Source organism: Bos grunniens, chromosome X, assembly GCF_055505025.1.
Source record: "Bos grunniens cultivar Pamir isolate PY7600 chromosome X, Bosgru_T2T1.0, whole genome shotgun sequence".
Classification (NCBI taxonomy): Eukaryota; Metazoa; Chordata; class Mammalia; order Artiodactyla; family Bovidae; genus Bos; species Bos grunniens.
The window spans coordinates 45,903,922-45,924,840 of NC_141194.1; the positions used below are offsets into that span (position 1 = coordinate 45,903,922).

A 20,919-nucleotide genomic window follows, 5' to 3' on the forward strand; every position below is an offset into this window, starting at 1 on the left:
AGGATGAAGTGATGGAGGGAGAAAAAGGAGGGTAAAGAAGTTAGAGGAGGAAGCAGTGGTAGATGAGGAAGGGGAAAAGGGAAAGAAGAAGAGGGAGGAGGAGGTGGGAGGAAAGGAAAGGAGGAAGAATCGGAAAGAGGTGAGCTTAAGAGGTCAAGGCTAAGACTTTTCCTAAAGGCTCCCTCCTTGCTACATTCCATCCTCATCTGACCACTCCTCACAGCAGAATATCTTCACAGCAGGATCCAGAGTCGGACACGACTGAGCAACTGAACTGAACTGAATTGAAGGTCCCTTTCAATGATCTTCTGAAATGCTATGGCAACAGGACAAGGTGACTGCATTCAGCCTAGCCTCCTAGCTTACCTATGATGCAATGTTTCTTCTTCCTCACCAGTTGCATAGCGGGAGACACCCATCCACACCCATGCTTCCTCTTCCTGGTATAGGTGGATTAACAGAATTCATCAGGCTTCTGTGGAAGTCCAGAGGTGAGGGGTAAACCAGGAAGGAAGAGAGAAGGCATCACCTATACATATACATACAATTAGTTGCCAAGTCCTGTTGGCTCTGCCCCTATGGCATTTTTTCTTTATCCCCTCCTTCCCATACTTATAACAGTTGCTTCAGGCCAAGCCTTTATTTCTCTTCTGACCATCACATCAACTGCTTAAGTGCCAATATACCTCCATTTTTGCTGCCGTCCAATCCATTCTCACTCTACTTCCAGAGTTAGAGCCCTAAAGCATTATTTGATCTTCCTCTCATGAAACATTTTTTAATGAATCCTCATGGCTTACAAAACGAAGCTCAAACTATTTAAAAAGATATTAACAAGTCTCTATAACCTGGCCCTAGATCTTCTAAATACTCTTTAGTCTCTCTGAGTATCTACAGTTTCCAGCTCACATGCTTTTAAAATAATATCATGTGATATACAAGCAGCTCATGCAGTTCAATTCCAGAAAAATAAACGACCCAATCAAAAAATGGGTCAAAGAACTAAACAGACATTTCTCCAAAGAAGACATACATATGGCTAACAAATACATGAAAAGAGGCTCAACAACACTCATGATCAGAGAAACGCAAATCAAAATCACAATGAGGTACCATCTCATGCCAGTCAGAATCAGTTCAGTTCAGTTCAGTTCAGTCGCTCAGTCTTGTCCAACTCTTTGCAACCCCATGAACTGCAGCACGCCAGGCCTCCCTGTCCATCACCAACTCCTGGAGTTCACTCAGACTCATGTCCATTGAGTCAGTGATGCCATCCAGCCATCTCATCCTCTGTCGTCCCCTTCTCCTCCTGCCCCCAATCCCTCCCAGCATCAGAGACTTTTCCAATGAGTCAACTCTTCACATGAGGTGGTCAAAGTACTGGAGTTTCAGCTTCAGCATCATTCCTTCCAAAGAAATCCCAGGGCTGATCTCCTTCAGAATGGACTGGTTGGATTTCCCTGCAGTCCAAGGTACTCTCAAGAGTCTTCTCCAACACCACAGTTCAAAAGCGTCAATTCTTCAGCATTCAGCTTTCTTCACAGTCCAACTCTCACATCCATACATAACCACTGGAAAAACCATAGCCTTGACTAGATGGACCTTTGTTGGCAAAGTAATGTCTCTGCTTTTCAATATGCTATCTAGGTTGGTCATAACTTTTCTTCCAAGGAGTAAACATCTTTTAATTTCATGGCTGCAGTCACCATCTCACACGCTAGTAAAGTAATGCTCCAAATTCTCCAAGCCAGGCTTCAGCAATACATGAACTGTGAACTTCCAGATGTTCAAGCTGGTTTTAGAAAAGGCAGAGGAACCAGAGATCAAATTGCCAACATCCACTGGATCATCAAAAAAGCAAGAGAGTTTCAGAAAAACATCTATTTCTGCTTTATTGACTATGCCAAAGCCTTTGACTGTGTGGATCACAATAAACTGTGGAAAATTCTGAAAGAGATGGGATACCAGACCACCTGACCTCCCAGTCAGAATGGCTGCTGTCAAAAGTCTATAAACAATAAATGCTGGACAGGATGCAGAGAAACAGGAACCCTCTTACACTGTTCTTGGGAATGCAAACTAGTACAGCCACTATGGAGAACAGTGTGGAGATTCCTTAAAAAACTGGAAATACAACTGCCATATGACCCAGCAGTTCCACTGCTGGGCATACACACTGAGGAAAACAGAAATGAAAGAGACACATGTACCCCAATGTTCATCTCAGCACTCTTTATAATAGCCAGGACATGGAAGCAACCTAGATATCCATCAGCAGACGAATGGATAAGAAAGCTGTGGTACATATACACAATGGAGTATAACTCAGCCATTGAAAAGAATACATTTGAATCAGTTCTAATGAGGTAGATGAAACTGGAGCCTATTATACAGAGTGAAGTAAGCCAGAAAGAAAAACACCTATACAGTACACTAACATATAATACAGTATATGTTATATATATAGCATATATATAGAATTTAGAAAGATGGTAATGATAACCCTGTATGGGAGACAGCAAAAGAGACACAGATGTATAGAACAGTCTTTTGGACTCTGTGGGAGAGGGCAAGGGTGGGATGATTTGGAAGAATGGCATTGAAACATGTATAATATCATATGTGAAACGAATCGCCAGTCCAGGTTCAATGCATGATATAGGATGCTTAGGGCTGGTGCACTGGAATGACACAGGGGGATGGTATGCAGAGGGAGGTGGGAGGGGGGTTCAGGATGGGGAACACGTGTACACCCGTGGCGGATTCATGTTGATGTATGGCAAAACCAATACAATATTGTAAAGTAATTAGCTTCCAATTAAAATAAATAAATTTATATTAAAAAAAAGAAAGAGATACGTGTACCCCAATGTTCATCACAGCACTGTTTACAATAGCTTGGACATGGAGGCAACCTAGATGCCCACTGGCAGACAAATGGATAAGAAAGCTGTGGTGCATATATACAATGGAATATTACTCAGCTATTAAAAAGAATGTGTTTGAATCCATTCTAATGAGGTGGATGAAACTGTTATACAGAGTGAAGTAAGTCAGAAAGAAAAACACCAGTACAGTATATTAATGCATATATATGGAATTTAAAAAGATGGTAACGATGACCCTATATGTAAAACAGCAAAAGAGACATGGATTTAAAGAATAGACTTTTGGACTCTGTGGGAGAACGCCAGGGTAGGATGATTTGAGAGAATGCATTGAAACATGTATATTACCATATGTGAAATAGATCGCCAGCCCAGGTTCAATACATGAGACAGGGTGCTCAGGGCTGGTGCACAGGGATGACCCTGAGGGATGGGATGGGGAGGGAGGCAGGAGGGTGGTTCAGGATGGGGAACACATGTGCACCTGTGGCTGATTCATGTCAATATATGGCAAAAACCACTACAATATTGTAAAGTAATTGGCCTCCAATTCAAATTAATTAATTAATTTTAAAAATATCATTTGAGAAATGTTTCCCTTATTTCTGCTTGTCTAAGTCCTAGCTATCCTTCCAGGCATGGTTCAAAAGTCATCTCTTCTAGGAAGCTTCAACCCAAATTGAAATCCATCTCTTTTTTTCTGTATGCTCACGACATTTTACTGGCAACCTTATGTCACTTGTTACTGCTTGCTATATGTAGTTAGATGTTTATGAGCTTGTCTGCCCCATATAATTTTGCTTCCCCACAGCCTCTGGCAGAGCACTTAGTGTTCAGAGGCTTAGAAAATGTTTGTTTAATGAATTTATGTTCAGAGAAGGCATTTTAAAAAGGGCTCCATGTGGATTCAGAGAGGGTATTTCTGAAAAGGGTACAGTGACTCATGTAGGGTTCACCTTTTACTGGAGGCTTTAAGGCATACTAGGGGTGTCTCCATCTCCGCCTCCACAACTAATGCTCCTCTTGATTCTTCACATTCCAGTATTATAATAACCCCCTTTTGGAACTGGAGACATTTTTGAGGTCTCTGAGAAATGAAAGTAACCTTGAAAGGGGGCACCCAGCCTAAAGCACTGATTTTCAAAGGGTAGACTGCAAGCCTTCAATGAATGTCCACTAATGTGGACCCATTTGGGTAATAAAACCAATTAGGTGTGTCCTGATTAGCTTTTTTTTTTTAACTGAAGAGAAAGTTTCAGGCTACATGGCAAATAATAAATAATGCCTAACTACATGGCAAATAATAAATTGTTTGAAAAGTTTGTTTCTATTTTGTATGTTAGTTGTGATGTTGAATATATAGTTTTTAATGTGGGTTCCAGTCAAAAGAGTTTAAAATATGTTTTCCTAAGCCAACATTGGCTGAGAGCAAGATAAAGTAACATAAGCTATTTACTTTATCTCTCTGGATCCCAGTTTCTTCATCAGAAGAACAAGAATACTAATAGTATCTATATCAAAAAGTTGCTGTGAAGAGTAAACAAGTGAATACACATAAAGTCTTTAGCACAGTTTCTGGCACATGTTAACCCTGATGATAGTGATTAACTGTGGGATGGAGGTAGGGGGTAGGGTTGAAAAGATTGCAGTAAGGATCTCTAAGGATGGTAAAAGACCTTGACAGATCTGTTGTTGACCACATGAAGTGACACTCATACATAGTGGGTCCAAATATGATACAAACTATATGTAGTTACACACACACACACATACTTGTACATCCAATAGCCCCACACAAACTATAGTCCCTACAAGTAATGAATCATGTCTGTCACTTTGCTCCGGTGAGGAATCTGAGCCTGTCACAAAATAAAGTGTTTGGGGTCTAATATTCAGGATGGCCAGGAAGAAAAGAGGGCCTAGGATAGGGGGACAGTTGTGTTAGGAGCAATGAAAATATCCTAGTCTCCAAAGCACAGAGCATACATTGAAAGAGCCTCATGAAACCCTGGGAGTCAGACAAATGAAATACAGGCAGGCATAAGACCACTTGCTTATTTTCCATCAATCTTTCTTTCCTTTCGGGGTGTGATTCTTCTGTGAGCCTGCTGCTTTGTCTTCTCAGGATGGGTGCTGCTGCTAAGTCACTTCAGTCATGTCTGACTCTGTGCAACCCCATAGACAGCAGCCCACCAGGCTCTCCCGTCCCTGGGATTCTCCAGGCAAGAACACTCGAGTGGGTTGCCATTGCCTTCTCTGTCTCAGGATGATTAGGTCTATCTTATATTCTTGGGGAGATGTAAAGAGATATAAGTAGGCAGTGGCAGGGAAGAATTCTTGTCATTTATTTTTATTCAAAGAATATTTATTGAGCACCTTCTATGTGCTAGGCACTTTCTGTATCTGGTACTGGGGATATTTTGGTGAATGAAGCTGTCAAAAAATCTTTGATTTCATAGAACTTATGTTCTAGCAGAAAGAGGCAGATAACAAGGAAAAATAAATAAATAAAATTTATGGTATGTCAAATGGTTAAAAATGCTGTTAGGTGAAAAGGCAGAGAAGATGGGGGTAACAAACATGCAATTTTTAAAAGGATAGTCAGTGACAATATCACTAAGAAGACATGTGAACTAGACCTGATTGAAGTGAGAAAGCAATGTAGACATCTGAGGTCAGAGTGTTCCAGGTGAAAGGAATAGCAAGCAAGGCCTGAGACTGGAATATGCCTGGTGATTTGGAATAAGATAGGGAAGGGCAGTATAACTGGAATGGAGTAAGCAATAAGAGACAATGGTGGGAAATGAGGTCATGGAGGTAATAGGCATGAGCATGTAGGGTCTAATAGATTATCATGAGGATTAGGCTTTTACTCTAAGTGAGGTGGGAGAAAAATGAAGAATGGTGAGCCAAGAAGTAATATGTGACATGATTTGTCTTAAGTTTTAACAAGCTCACTCTGGCTGCTGTGTAAAGAATTGACTCTAGGGGGTTAAAGGAGGAAACAGAGAGGACAGAAAGAAGAATAATGCAGTAACAGTGAGAGATGATAGTGGTTTAGACTAGAGTGGTAGCATGAGAGAAATAATCAATTCCACATGAATTTTGAAGGTAGAACCAACTGGATTTCCTGATGAATTGGATGTGGGATGTGAGAGAAAATGAGTTATCAAGGATTTTGATCTGAGCATCTAGAAGAAAGTATTTGGGAGTTACTATTTACTGAAGCAGAGAAGATTGCAAGAGAACCAGATATGGGGTTTTATATCAAGAAATCAGTTTGGGACATATTAAGTTTGAAATGCCTATTAGATATCCAAGTGAAAATATTAAATTGGCAGCTAGATGTGTCCAGGCAGGCCAGGCCAGAGATATAAGCTTGGAGTCATTAATGTATAAATGTTATTTAAAGTTATGAGGCTAGATGAGGAATTCACCAAAGAAGCTAATATAAATGGAGAAGAGAAAAGGTCCAAAGACTGAGCCCTGGAGCCTTCTAACATTTAGAGACTGGGAAAATGAGGAGAAAGGAGCAGAGGAGTCTGAGAAGGAGCAGTCAGTGAGGAAGGAGTGAGACCAGAAGAGCATCCTGGAAACCAAGGAAGACAGAATTTCAATGATGAAGGAATAGTCAGCTTTGTCAAGTACAGTTGAGAGGGGTTCTTTTACGGGTTAGTAAGAGGGTTAGCCCATGGAAAGCTGACATAACAGTGGCATGTGTTTTTAGGGAAGGGGAAGTGTTTGCTCCCTAGATAACAGCTTCTTGAGTGGTCTATATAGAGGCAGTGTGGCATAAAGATTCTGATTCAAGAGGCACATGGACCTGGGCTGGACTGGCCAGCAATTCTGTGTGCTTGGTGTGTCATGTGAGACACTTAATACAGAGAGCAGAGCAGCTGTAGTTGTGAACCACACTGGAAACACTGGACTACCAGAAATAGATGTATAAGGAGCAGCTACCCATAGGGTACAATTATAAGCACACTAGGGAGCAGTCTGGAGAAGGCAATGGCACCCCACTCCAGTACTCTTGCCTGCAAAATCCCATGGATAGAGGAGCCTGGTAGGCTGCAGTCCATGGGGTCGCTAAGAGTCAGACACGACTGAGCGACTTCACTTTCACCTTTCACTTTCATGCACTGGAGAAGGAAATGGCAACCCACTCCAGTGTTCTTGCCTGTAGGATCCCAGGGACGGGGGAGCCTGGTGGGCTGCCATCTATGGGGTCGCACAGAGTCGGACACGACTGAAGCAACTTAGCAGCAGCAGCAGAGAGTAGTTAGAAGCACACTCTCCAAACATCCTCCCATTCCAAGATCAGATTCTAGCCTTTCTTGTTTATTCAATCAACACTATGTGTGAAACACTGCTCTAAAGTGTGAAAGTGAAAGTCTCTCAGTTGTGTCCGAATCTTTGCAACCCCATGGACTATACATTCCATGGAATTCTCCAGGCCAGAATACTGGAGTGGGTAGACTTTCCCTTCTCCAGAGACACTGTTCTAAGCACTTACAAATAATAACTCAGTGAATCTCCACAACAGCCCTGTGAGGTAAGTTGTATAATTATCCCATTTTTACAGATGAAAAAACTGAGGCAAGGGAGAGTCTAAGTGACTAGTTCAATTGTACACAGTTACTAAGAGGCAGATCCAGAATTTTAAATCTGCTGTCTGCAGTGTAAATGTTCTTAACCTTTTCAAACAGGCATTAGCAGATGTGGGCCAAATCCTGCACACATGCTATGCTGTTTTTGTGTATTCTTGCACATCTTGAAAGAATTGTTCAAAAAAAGGAAAATCATGCAACAGAGACCTAATATAGTCCACAAAGTTTAAAATATTTACTATAAGGCCCTTTACAGAAAGATGTTACCCTTCCCTGCTCCATACTATAAAAGCGGAAGAAAATACCTCTAATTAGTTTGTGGGTATATCAAATGACATAATATATAGAAAGCAGATGTAGGTGCTCAAAAATAGAAGTTTTTCTTTTTTTTTTCTTTTTTTTAAATAGCAGTTTTTCTTGATTAATTTTATATCCTTCTGCTATTAGCTGTCTGCTTCTTTCACTCTTCCCCAGAAGAATTCTTGTTAGATTTGATTCATTCCAGTACTCCCCATCTTCCCCACCAACCTTTGCTGAAATGTTACGAGAAATAATTGAGCTAGATGGAAATATCAACCATTTATTAGTTAATGTCACCACTGACAGAACACATTAGAAAATTTAAGTTCAGTAGGACTTTCAGTGGTATTAAATTCCTAAATGAATTGGATGAAGCAAGTAGGTTCTATTTAAGAAAGTTTTGACAACAAATGGTAAATAAGTGACTAAATAATATTTCCAGAGATAGAAAATCAATATATGATGGGTTATGTCTCCTAAAAAACAAAATTTTGAATAAATATCTAGAAAACTTTAAATAAAGTGATCTTTCATTTGACTATTACATATAAGGAAAAATTATAGAACATCAGAGCTCAAAGACTCCATAGAAATTCTCTAGTCAAACACTTTCAGAATAAAGATGGGGACTCTGAAGCCCATAGATAGGAAGATACTTACACATGGTCACACAGCGCATCTGGAACTAGCATCCTGTTCTCCAAATGTAGCGCTTTTTTCATTAAATCAGTGGTTGAAAACTAGTATCTTGGGGCTAGAATCTGTTTAGTTTGTATCACAAAATTTTAAAAAAATTTGATCTAACATTTAAAAAAAAAAAACAATATTGCACAAAAATCTGGATTTCCAAATTCCACTGAACTAAATTATAAGATCTGGCAAAATAGGTTCACTTCTCCAAATGACCAGGGTCCAATGGGGCTAAATAGTGGCTGCCTCCTTTAGAAAGGGTTTTGCCATGTTCCTCACCACTTTCAAATGAATTCACTCTGTAATACCACTCATGTAACTTATCAACTAAACTCTTAGAGGCATTTATGATTTACCTCTCCCTCCTTAAATTTCACAGCATTCTTCCAAACAAGGGATAGACAGTCCCATCCTAGGGCTTCCTGGAGAAAGATATGCTGAGGAGGCAGAGTCATGGACTCTCAGAGGCTTGTTTCTCATTCTTAAGAGTTGTTTTAGGGAAACTAGTTGCTTAACAAAAACCCATTTCCCTTCTTCTTGAGTATGAATGTATCAGGAGTCCTTTGCTACTAAGATTGCCAAATAGGAGGTCAGTGGAAGTTCTTGGGGGGAGCTTTCAGGAAAGCTCCTTAAAACGATGGCAGGTAGCATATGCCATTTTTGTCCTTCCCACTGTTTGTAATACAGATGTGACAGCTTGAGTTCTAGTAGCTAACTTTGACCTTAAGGATGAAAACCATGTGCTAAGGATGATAGACTCACCATACCAGCCCTGAACAGCCTACCTCTATCTAGATCATTTTTACATGATAGAAAAATAATTGTCTATGTTATTTTAGCTACTGTTATATTTCATTTCTGTTACCAGCAGCTGAATGTAATTCCTAATACGTAAGACAAGCATTAGATTGGCTTTGAGGTAGTAAAGATGAATGCTGGAGAGAAAATTATAATTAGGTCTAACCCAAATAACTACCCTATAATTCTAAAATACCTTAAAAAAAATCTTTCTCTTGGTCCCTTCCTTGTCGCAGGCATTTTATTTCTTTATCATAAATGATACTGTATCTTTCTGCCTCTAATCAATTATTCATATCTGCTCTCCATTAAATAAATGCCTACTTACTTGATTCAGTTCAACAGTCATGTGAGCCTGGGAGTGTGCTAAGCACTGGGGTATATACAATTGAATGAGACTCCATCCCAATCTGGTTGGGACATCTGCACCATTATTGATTAGGTAAATAGGTAAGAGTGTTAAACTCTGGAGTTAGATCCCATGGGTTCAAATTCTAACTCTATTACTTCTTAGTTGTGGGACCTTGGGCAATCTAATTTACCTCTGCATGCTTCAGTCTCCTTGTCTGTAAACTGGAAATAGTAATACTCTCTGTTTAAGAGGGTCGTTGTGAAGATTAAGTGAGGCTAATAGGAATCAGTGAAGTAAAATGGACTGGAATGGGTGAATTTAACTCAGATGACCATTATATATACTACTGTGGGTAGGAATCCTTAGAAGAAATGAAGTAGCCATCATGGTCAACAAAAGTGTCTGAAATGCAGTATTTGGATGCAATCTCAAAAACAACAGAATGATCTCTGTTCATTTCCAAGGCAAGCCATTCAATATCACAGTAATCCAAGTCTATGCCCCAACCAGTAATGCTGAAGAAGCTGAAGTTGAACAGTTCTATGAAGACCTACAAGACTTTTAGAACTAACACCCAAAAAAGATGCCCTTTTCATTATAGGGCACTGGAATGCAAAAGTAGGAAGTCAAGAAACACCTGGGGTAACAGGCAAATTTGGCCTTGTAATATGGAATGAAGCAGGGCAAAGGCTAATAGAGTTTCGCCAAGAGAACACACTGGTCATAGCAAACACCCTCTTTCAACAACACACGAGAAGACTCTACACATGGACATCACCAGATGGTCAACACCAAAATCAGATTGATTATATTCTTTGCAGACAAAGATGGAGAAGCTTTATACAGTCAGCAAAAGCAAGACCAGGAGCTGACTGTGGCTCAGATCATGAATTCCTTATTGCCAAATTCACACTTAAATTGAAGAAAGTAGGGAAAACCACTAGACCATAAAGGTATGACCTAAATCAAATCCCTTATCATTATACAGTGGAAGTGAGAAATAGATTTAAGGGCCTAGATCCTCTGTCCATAGTTCATCAGGGAGAGTGCCTGATGAACTATGGACAGAGGTTTGTGACATTGTACAGGAGACAGGGATCAAGACCATCCCCATGGAAAAGAATGCAAAAAAGCAAAATGGCTGTCTGGGGAGGTCTTACAAATAGCTGTGAAAAGAAGAGAAGTGAAAAGCAAAGGAGAAAAGGAAAGATATAAGTATCTGAATGCAAAGTTCCAAAGAATAGCAAGAAGAGATAAGAAAGCCTTCCTCAGCGATCAATGCAAAGAAATAGAGGAAAACAACAGAATGGGAAAGATTAGAGATCTTTTCAAGAAAATTAGAGATACCAAGGGAACATTTCATGCGAAGATGGGCTCGATAAAGGACAGAAATGGTATGGACTGAACAGAAGCAGAAGATATTAAGAAGAGGTGGAAAGAACACATGGAACTGTGCAAAAAAGATCTTCATGACGCAGATAATTACGATGGTGTGATCACTCACCTAGAGCCAGACATGCTGGAATGTGAAGTCAAGTGGGCCTTAGAGAGCATCACTACGAACAAAGCTAGTGGCGGTGATGGAATTCCAGTTGAGCTCTTTCAAATCCTGAAAGACGATGCTGTGAAAGTGTTGCACTCAATATGCCAGCAAATTTGGAAAACTCAGCAGTGGCCACAGGACTGGAAAAGGTGAGTTTTCATTACAATCCCAAAGAAAGGCAATGTCAAAGAATGCTCAAAGTACCACACAGTTGCACTCATCTCACACGCTAGTAAAGCAATGCTCCAAATTCTCCAAGCCAGGCTTCAGCAATACGTGAACCGTGAACTTCCAGATATTCAAGCTGGTTTTAGAAAAGGCAGAGGAACCAGAGATCAAATTGCCAACATCCGCTGGATCATCAAAAAAGCAAGAGAGTTCCAGAAAAACATCTACTTCTGCTTTATTGACTATGCCAAAGCCTTTGACTGTGTGGATCACAATAAACTGTGGAAAGCTCTGAAAAATTTCTCTTGAGAAATCTGTATGCAGGTCAGGAAGCAACAGTTAGAATTGGATATGGAACAACAGACTGGTTCCAAATAGGAAAAGGAGTACGTCAAGGCTGTATCTAGTCACCGTGCTTATTTAACTTATATGCAGAGTACATCATGAGAAACGCTGGACTGGAAGAAACACAAGCTGGAATCAAGATTGCTGGGAGAAATATCAATAACCTCAGATATGCAGATAAGACCACCCTAATGGCAGAAAGTGAAGAGGAACTAAAAAGCCTCTTGATGAAAGTGAAAGTGGAGAGTAGAAAAGTTGGCTTAAAGCTCAACATTCAGAAAACTAAGATCATGGCATCTGGTCCCATCACTTCATGGGAATGAGATGGGGAAACAGTGGAAACAGTGTCAGAGTTTATTTTTTGGGGCTCCAAAATCACTGCAGATGGTGATTGCAAGCCATGAAATTAAAAGACACTTACTCCTTGGAAGGAAAGTTATGACCAACCTAGATGGCATAATCAAAAGCAGAGACATTACTTTGCCAACAAAGGTCTGTCTAGTCAAGGCTATGGTTTTTCCGGTGGTCATTTATGGATATGAGAGTTGGACTGTGAAGAAAGCTGAGCGCTGAAGAATTGATGCTTTTGAACTGTGGTGTTGGAGAAGACTCTTGAGCGTCCCTTGAACTACAAGGAGATCCAACCAGTCCATCCTAAAGGAGATCAGTCCTGGGTGTTCATTGGAAGGACTGATGCTGAAGCTGAAACTCCAATACTTTGGCCACCTCATGTGAAGAGTTGACTAATTGGAAAAGACTCTGATGCTGGGAGGGATTGGGGGCAGGAGGAGAAGGGGACAACAGAGGATGAGATGGCTGGATGGCGTCACCGACTCGATGGACATGAGTTTGAGTGAACTCCGGGAGTTGGTGATCAACAGGGTGGCCTGGTATGCTGCAATTCATGGGGTTGCAAAGAGTCAGACATGACTGAGCGACTGAACTGAACTGAACTAAACTAAATACATGTACAGCACTTAGAATAGTGACTGATTCATGAGAAGAAAATGGCAACCCACTCCAGTACTATTGCCTGGAAAATCCTGTGGATGGAGGAGCCTGATAGACTACAGTCCATGGGGTCACAAAGAGTCAGACAGGACTGAGCGACTTCACTCACTCACTCACTCATGGTGTGGTAAGCAGACTAATTGTGTCCCAAAGATATCTAGTGGGACAGGACTGAGTGACTTCACTCCCTCTCAATCCTAGATTACAGAACAAAGGAGAGGACAAAGGTTACAGGACAAAGGAGCATTAAGATAGAAGATGGAATTAAGGTTGCTAATGACAACTAAAAATGTTGCTCACCATCTAGTTCTACAATAATTATGTCACTAGCCACTATAATCACTGACCTTTAGCATATCCTGAAAACAGTTCAGGTTGGATATCAGGAATTAGGCACTCTGTATTCTGGGAAACTGGAAGAATAGACCTTCTTATTGGTAGATGTTTTCAGAACTTTTTTTTTTCCATGAACCCAAGCTCTTGCATCTTCCCATGCTTATAAAAGCACACTAAAACCATTAACTAAGACATCTATTCTTCATGACTAACAGCAAACTTCTACCAAGTTGTGTGCTTGGTTGCAGGTACTCCTGTCACCAAAATCACATATATGTTGATCTCCCCTCTTACTTCTTTGGAGCAGTTTCTCAAGGCTGTCTCCTCTGCTACAGTCCCCAATAAGTTCTCAAATAAAACTGAAACTCACAGCTCTCATATTGTGTCCTTTTTTTTTTTTTTTTTCCAGTCAACACTTATCAGACACTTTGAAATAGGGAGATTATCCTGGATTATTCTTAAATGTGGAAGCAGGAGGCAGAAGAGTAGGTGTCAGAATGATGTGATGTGATGTGAAAAAGACTTGATCAGCCAGTGCTGGCTTTGAAGAAGGACTGTAGCCTTAAGCTAAAGAATGTCAACAGTGTCTGGAAGCTGGAAAAAGCAAGAAATGCATTCTCTCCTAAAGTCTCCCAAAAGGAATACATTATCACTGACACCATAATTTTAACTAGTGAGACCCATTTCGGACTTTTGCTTTCCATAACGTTAAGAAAATTAATGTTGTTTGTGTTAAGCCATCAAGTGTGTGGTAATTTGTGCAGTAGCAATAGGAAATGAATACACATGGTAAGTGCCCTATAAATGATAAATACAAAACGAAATAACTCTTAATCCAAGTTCATATTTGCTAAAAAAGCAGACATTTTTCATTTGATCCCTGGAACCTATCCCTATTTTAGCATTGGGGAAACTGAGTGAAAAATATGTAAGCAGTGAATTAGTGGTAAGGTACTTTCCCCTTACTTGCTACCAGCTGCTGCTGCATGACTAGTTTATGACTAGTCTTTTCAGCTCCAACAGTGGCAATTTTGCAGACAGACTCCCACATCTGCTGTAACTGAAGTGTGGAAATTCGTTGCTAAGCCATGTAATTTGTTGCTAGGCTTCCTTCCCCCTCTCAGGCCCCAGCACATTTCAGCAACTGGAAGTTAATAATCTGCCAGCAAATTAAATTTGGTGAAAAGATCAGACAGCATGTTAATTGGGAACCAGGTGATCCAAGTTCATCTTGGAGGACTGTGTGACCCTCTACCCAGTACATCCCCAGTGTCAGTTGCTGCTTCCCCACCAGATGCATGAACTCCTGGACCTCTGTGAATCTAAAGGAGGCCACATTCATTTATTTGAGCTGCTAATGAACATCTTCATCTTTTGCCTGCTTTTCTCTGCCTCAAATGCCCTAAGCTCATGTTTTCCAGAGTGTTGTAGTTAAGGGGTGATTATGCATGGTAGAAGTCTTACTGCATAGGGCACATATTCTCACTCCTGGATGTATATGAGAATTGTCCAGGAGCTTTCCAAAGACATAATGCCAAAGTCCTACCCCAGAGATTCTGATTTAATTGGTCTGGGTGGGGTGAGTATTTAAAAAAATGAATATTAAATGTGAGTGTTAAAAAAAAAAAAAAACCTACACAGGTTATTTTCATAGCCAACCAAGACTGAGAGCCAGTGGAGTAGTGATTCAGACCTGGAGCTCAAAGACCAGCTCTGCTACTCACTATTTGTGCAACTCTGGGCGTGTTGTCTGACCCCTTTGGGCTATGGCTTCCCCATCTGTCAAACATGAAAGACAATCCCTATAGCATAACACTGTCACAAAGTATTAAACGAATTAGCACATGTAAAGCACTTAGAACAGAATTTATAAGCAATTAGTGTCAGAGTGAAACAAAATTATTGATCTGCAGCACTTAGAACTGTTTCTACCATGCAGTAAGTATTCAACAAATGCCAGCTGTTATTACATCAACAAGATCTTTAATAGATGCTTATTTTAAACGTGTATTTCAGAACAGATAACAAAAATCAATTTATAATACCAGTATAAAGCTCTTTTTTAGTATCAAACTTTAAAAAAAAATGGGTTACTTTAAAGTAAAATAATAAGTAAATTTATCACTGAAAAAGGCAAAACTTCTGCAGTTTAAGAAACATTGCTCTATCCTCTTCCATGGCCCTTCCTTCTACTAACTTGTTATACCCAATCCTACCTCTTCTTCCAAGCCCAGTATAACATACACGCCACCTTTGTCAGAAAGTCTCCCCTGATCTCCACATCTGGAAATATTTGCCTCCTGCTCTGAATTCCCACAGTTTCTTTCTCTTATATGCATCTCAAACATATCCGACAAAAAAACTCTGAATTTTCACTAATTCCCTTCCCTTGCCCCCATTTTCCCCATTTCATTAACCAGCAATACCACCAATCACATAATTGATGGGGCCAAAAAACTAGTGGCAATATTTTGATTTTTCATTTTCCCTCACACCCCTAACCAGTCTGTCAGCAAAGCTCATCAGTTTTACCTTCTAAATAATAATATTTGCAGACTCTGATCACTTCGTCAAAACCAACACTCTCTCCCACCTGGATGTTGCAGCAGTCTTGCTCACTGGGCTCCCAGCTCCCTTAGGCCCTGGAGACCATTCTCCTCCTAGAAACCAGAGAGCCATTTAAATCATGTTACTGCCCATCTCAAACACCTCCAGTGACTTCTGACATAAAATCCAAACAAGGCCTCCAAAGCCCTGCAGGAGTTAGTACCAATCTCTCAGAAGCCATTCACCTATGGCTCTTCCCTCCTTCCCACATGTAGCCACTGGGCCTCCTAGAGGGGATTTATCCAAAAACCAAAGGGGAAAAATGAAAGGAATTTGCTTGGATTTACATTTCAGAAAAAAATTACTCTGGCTGAAGTGTGGAGAGTAGATCTAGAGGGACCATGAAGGTGAACACATTGAGGAGGTATTGTTGCCATAGCCTTGGGTAGAGGAAAGACTGAAGTTCAAATGCCACCTTCAACACTTAGCTAGCTTTATGACTTTGGGCCCCCACTCTTGACACTCCTGGCACAGATCTAAGTGTTTTGTTTGTAGTAGTAACTCATATAATCCTTTCTAATTATTTCCTTTTCTCAAATTGGGGATTAAAAAATAGTCCCTGATTTTCAGGATTATTTTGAAGATTAAATAAATTTGTTTGTAATTGGTCTTGTTGTTAGAGAAAACACTGACTAAAACCACCTGCCCTAGGAAGGCAAGAGAGTAGCCACTTGCATAGATTATTTTACAAAAGGAGGTCTTGGCAAGGAATGTGGAACTAACAAACTTCCACCAACCAGAAGAATTCAGGAAAAGTCAAAAGCAGAGAGGAGACTCCAGTCTATATGTCCTACCAACCTCTCAGAATCCTTGCTGGAATCCGTCTTGGCTGAGTGATGCACGCACCACCAGGAAGGACCTTAAGTCAGAGTGTTTGGCTAGAGACAATCCAGAAACTAACCCAATTACCATAAAACCTGAGACTGTGACCCCAATGGCAGGGAAGTTCTAGATTCCCTTACCCTGCTGCTCCCTGCCAGGGCGTCCCTTCCCAACAGTCTCTTGCTTTGTCAGTACATGTGTCTCCTCGGACAATTAATTTCCAAGTGCTGATAAGAATACTAAAAGTCCCACTCTTGGGCCCTGGAAGGGATCTATCTCCCTTTCTGCAAAGCTGTCACAGTGCTTGACACACAGTCAGCATTCAACAAATGTTAATTACTATATTTAACAACCCAGGATTTAGCCTCAGGAAAGAATATAAGTGAATGTATTTGGGGAGTAATGTATGATGGATGAGTACAAAGGACTCTGGAGCCAGACTGCTTGGGTTGTAAATCCTTTCTCTACCATTTGTTATTCTTAGAACATTGGATATAATATATAACCTCTTTGTGCCTCAATTTATCTCATGTGTAAAATGGGGATGACAATGATTGCATCTGTTGTGAGGATTAGATGAGCTAATATGTGTAAATTATTTAGAACAGTCCTTGGTCCACAGTCTTGCCTGGAAAATCCCATGGACAGAGGAGCCTGATAGGCTGTAGTCCATGGGGTCGCAAAGAGTCGGACACGACTGAGCAACTTCACTTTGGTCCACAGTAAGTAATCTAATAAAGTCAATAAGCATTAAACTTAATAAATGTTAGCTATTATCACTATTGTTGCTGCCTGAAGCATTTCTACCCAATTCTATTGAGTCAGTGTTTTATTTGCAGCAGCAGCAGCAGCAGCATGCTTATAGATTCAAGACTCTTATGGACTCAACTCATTCATTTACCCATGATGTTTTGGTTTTGTGGAGAAGGAAATGAGTGTATGTTTTTGCATTTTTAAAAATTTGCCACTATTTGGCCAATGGGAGAGCTTTTCAGGGTAGATTAACTGTCATTAAACAACACTACCCAACACAACTCTGAAAGACTCTAAAGGCATGCAGTATAGTGATTATATGTATACATTCCACAATCAAACTATCTGGGATCAAATCCCAGAATTGCCACATATTAGCTATTAGCCTAGGACAAGTGATTTTGTACATCAGTGTCATCCTTGTACCACAGGGATGATGATGATGCCAGTATTTACTAAGGTTGTTGTGAGAATTAATTCATGTAAATTTTGTAAATAGCATTGGGCATGGAGTGTTGTTTATCATTATTAAAAGCACTTAGCCCAAAGTAGATACTCAATACATGATCATTATTGTTAGTATTACTGTTATTATAATTCATAGGTATATATTACTTTATAATTTTTACTCATTTTGACATTTATGATCACATTTTAGTTTTACCATTGTCCTGTCAGGGAAAGGATTATCAATCCCAAGTGACAGATGAGGAAATTGACCTGACTGGACTCTATTCACATTCCTGATATTTTACATGGCCATTTTTTGATTTTGCATGGAAATTCCAAAACTCTAACATAAGATTAAAAGTTACTTATCATAATATTAGTTTTTTAATTTTTAAATAAATTTTTAAATTAGTCAAATATCTATAACTCCTTTAATAGGACTGACTGAATAAAATTACCTTTGACATTATTAAATATTAGCTATAACCTAGCTACATGTAAGTGTTAAGTTATAACAGTCAAAAGTAACAAGTGGCTGTGAAATATTTCACTGTCTGGAAAATTAAAGTTGTGTGTAAGAGAGAGACCACCTAATGTCAATCAAAATAGAGGTTGGTGCAACCCTCCACAATTAATCTCAGCTATCTAAGTCATTAGATGAAGGTCACCAATCATATCTACACCTTAATTTCAACAATTTGCATTAATTACAGTTATACCCAAAACTCTGCTTAAACATGCCCTAGACATTATACCACTCCCTGAAAATACACTGCATTCTTTATTACTTTTCTTATTAAAATGCTATCTCATTCATTTGGTTCCTGACTTTAGGATCTCTACAGGGTAAGCATTATTGTATTGCACATAAGAGGAAAGAGAGCCCCTTCCCCCAAAGGGGAAGTGACTAGAGCAAGACATTAGCTTATAGCTTAGATAGCACTTCCTATGAGCTAGGCAAAATTCTAGTAGCTTTACCTGAAGAAAGTTACCGAATCCTCATACATAACAATCCTGTAAGGTAAGTATTATCCTCCACAATTTATACACAGAGATACTGAGGTCCAGAGAAATTAACCATGTTGCCCAAGATCACACTGCTTGGAAGTAACAGAAACAGATTTCAAACAAAAGCAGTTTGATTTCAGAGCCAACACACTCTTTACTGCTATGTTTCACTGCAAGGTGAAAGCCAGAAATCTTGACATGGGAAGAAAAAAAAAGTCAGTCTTATATGGAGGCCATATCAGTAGTATAGCAACAGACAATAAGCCCAGGCTGAGGGTAGCAAATGTACTGTCCTTTAATGACCCTCCACAGAGGGGCAAAAGATCTGGGAAATCGTGCCTGATTCTGTTCCACTGAAATAAAAGCTGGGGAAATTGGTGCAGTCAGGGCTCTTGTTGGCTTTCAGGGTGGGAAAAGGTGTTACAAGTCCAGAGGGAAGGGAGTCAGGGGATAATGGACCTGAATTCAAGCTACAGAATCATCACTATTTGTTGCCCTTCCAGTTACCTGGACTTTCCCAGCCTCTATATTTCATTGGCTTGACTGTAGCTTCAATTGGCTTCTATAAACTCTACCTCAGAACAATGATAAGATCTTTCATGTAATTTGCCAAGATTAATGCTGGATTCCTCCCCTGAGAACGACTTGCTGAAATTTCGGTTAATTTATACATACACACACACACACACACACACACACAGACACACCCCATAGAACTGAAGCTCTGTCACCCACTTCCAATCTCAAAGAATAGAGACCTCTTACCCTTCACCCAGTCAAAGCTTCCCTAGTCTGTGACAGTTTTACTCCTAAACTGTCAGTGTCCCCACACATAACAAAGCCCAAAGACCTTGGCCTGGCCTGTAATGGCCTTTCCACCTCTTTATTCTTCCATTCATTTTAAAGGTCAAGTTCAAATGCCACTTCCTCTACCTTCTTCTGATCTTGGATGTTCATCAGTACAGTATCTATTCCATTCTGAATAGGGCTGGAGCTAAATGGAAGAGTGGAAAGACAGGACAGGAAGGTAGGCACCATTTTCACTACTCTAAAACATCTAAGTTCTCCATTTTGCCAAGTCAAGTTTAACCTGGAACATTCATTTGGTACAAGCTCTGTGCCTAGCACCTTTTAAGAATTCTTTCATTTACCCCTCCCTACAGCTCTAAGAAGTGAGGACTATCATTTGTAACTATCCCTCTAAGTAGAATGCCAGTTCTACAAGGTCAAGATTTCTGTCTGTTATATTCACTGCTATATCCCAAGTACCTAAAACAGTGCCTGGATAGCATGTGTTCAATATATATTTGTGAATAACAGGCACCATCTTCTGAGTGAGGAAACTAAAAAAAAACTAAGGCTTAAGTTTTCTGATTTGGAGAATTTAAATGATTTGCCCATGGTCACAAGAATCAAGTGGTAGAATCAAGACTGGAATGAAAACAGACTAGCCTGGGGCCCACACTCTTACCCATTACCTAAGAAGTGAAGAGCTATTGCATTCCATATAATCACATCATTCATTTATTCAATAAACTACTTTTCTCTCTGTAGCCAGTAGCAACACACATTTTATCATTTGTTTATGTCATTCACACCCTGGGGCCCATGTTTTTAAGCTGTGGGCAATTCCTTTCCCTTGGCATTTGCTACAGTGGTGCTCTTAGGTATTCTAGGCCTCAGATTCTACTTATTTGCATCTCACTATTTGCCCCCTCTAGTCCTTTGGAGAGCTCATTTCCAGTGATGCATCGTTCCATCCTTGGACTCTTGCAAGGAGAAAAGATGGCAAAGATACCTTCTAATTTTAAGCTTGAGCCCCTCCTTGGTACCTTATGACCTTGTGTAAGACAGTTCACCTTTGTGATGTCTTCATGCTCATCTCCACTGCTGAGAAGTGGGCAGATGAAAAGTCTTTGTGTCCAAGTTTAGCAACAGAGGATGTAAAAATGATTATTTTATATACCCAGTAACAGCTTAGTGTGTGTGTGTGTGTGTGTGTGTGTGTGTGTGTGTGTGTGTATTTCATTTCAAAGAGAAGTCAAAAGAAGATTCAAATGAAGTTTACAATAGGGGTAGGCTAGAAAGTTATCCCTCAATGAATGCTTCTGGGATGTCTGACACAGTAAGTTTTAGATGATAAGCCTCCTTGCCATTAAGGTCACCACATGTTTTTTTATGCCTGTATAAATCGGGTTTTGACCTGTATATTTGGCCTTGTTGCTCTCTGAGCCTCCCCTA

At 40.0% G+C, this 20,919-nt stretch overlaps 1 protein-coding gene across 19 annotated transcripts in view; it reads right to left on the reverse strand.

The window, feature by feature from the left end:
- Nucleotides 1-20,919, reverse strand: part of ARHGEF9 (Cdc42 guanine nucleotide exchange factor 9) — a 555,038-nt gene that overhangs the window by 238,833 nt on the left and 295,286 nt on the right. For 2 of the 19 annotated variants that reach the window (XR_015159918.1, XR_015159917.1), the window contains exon 5: nt 15,571-15,698. The exons of 15 other annotated variants lie outside the window; for them this stretch is intronic. Coding sequence is in view for 1 of the 4 variants with exons in the window: in XM_086390078.1 (XP_086246204.1) it covers nt 1,718-1,792 (75 nt within the window). In the remaining 3 variants the exon portion in view is untranslated. Of the gene's footprint in view, nt 1-366; nt 476-625; nt 1,793-15,570; nt 15,699-20,919 lie in introns of those variants that run through there. 2 more of the 19 variants (XR_015159919.1, XM_086390078.1) reach the window with 2 other exon arrangements.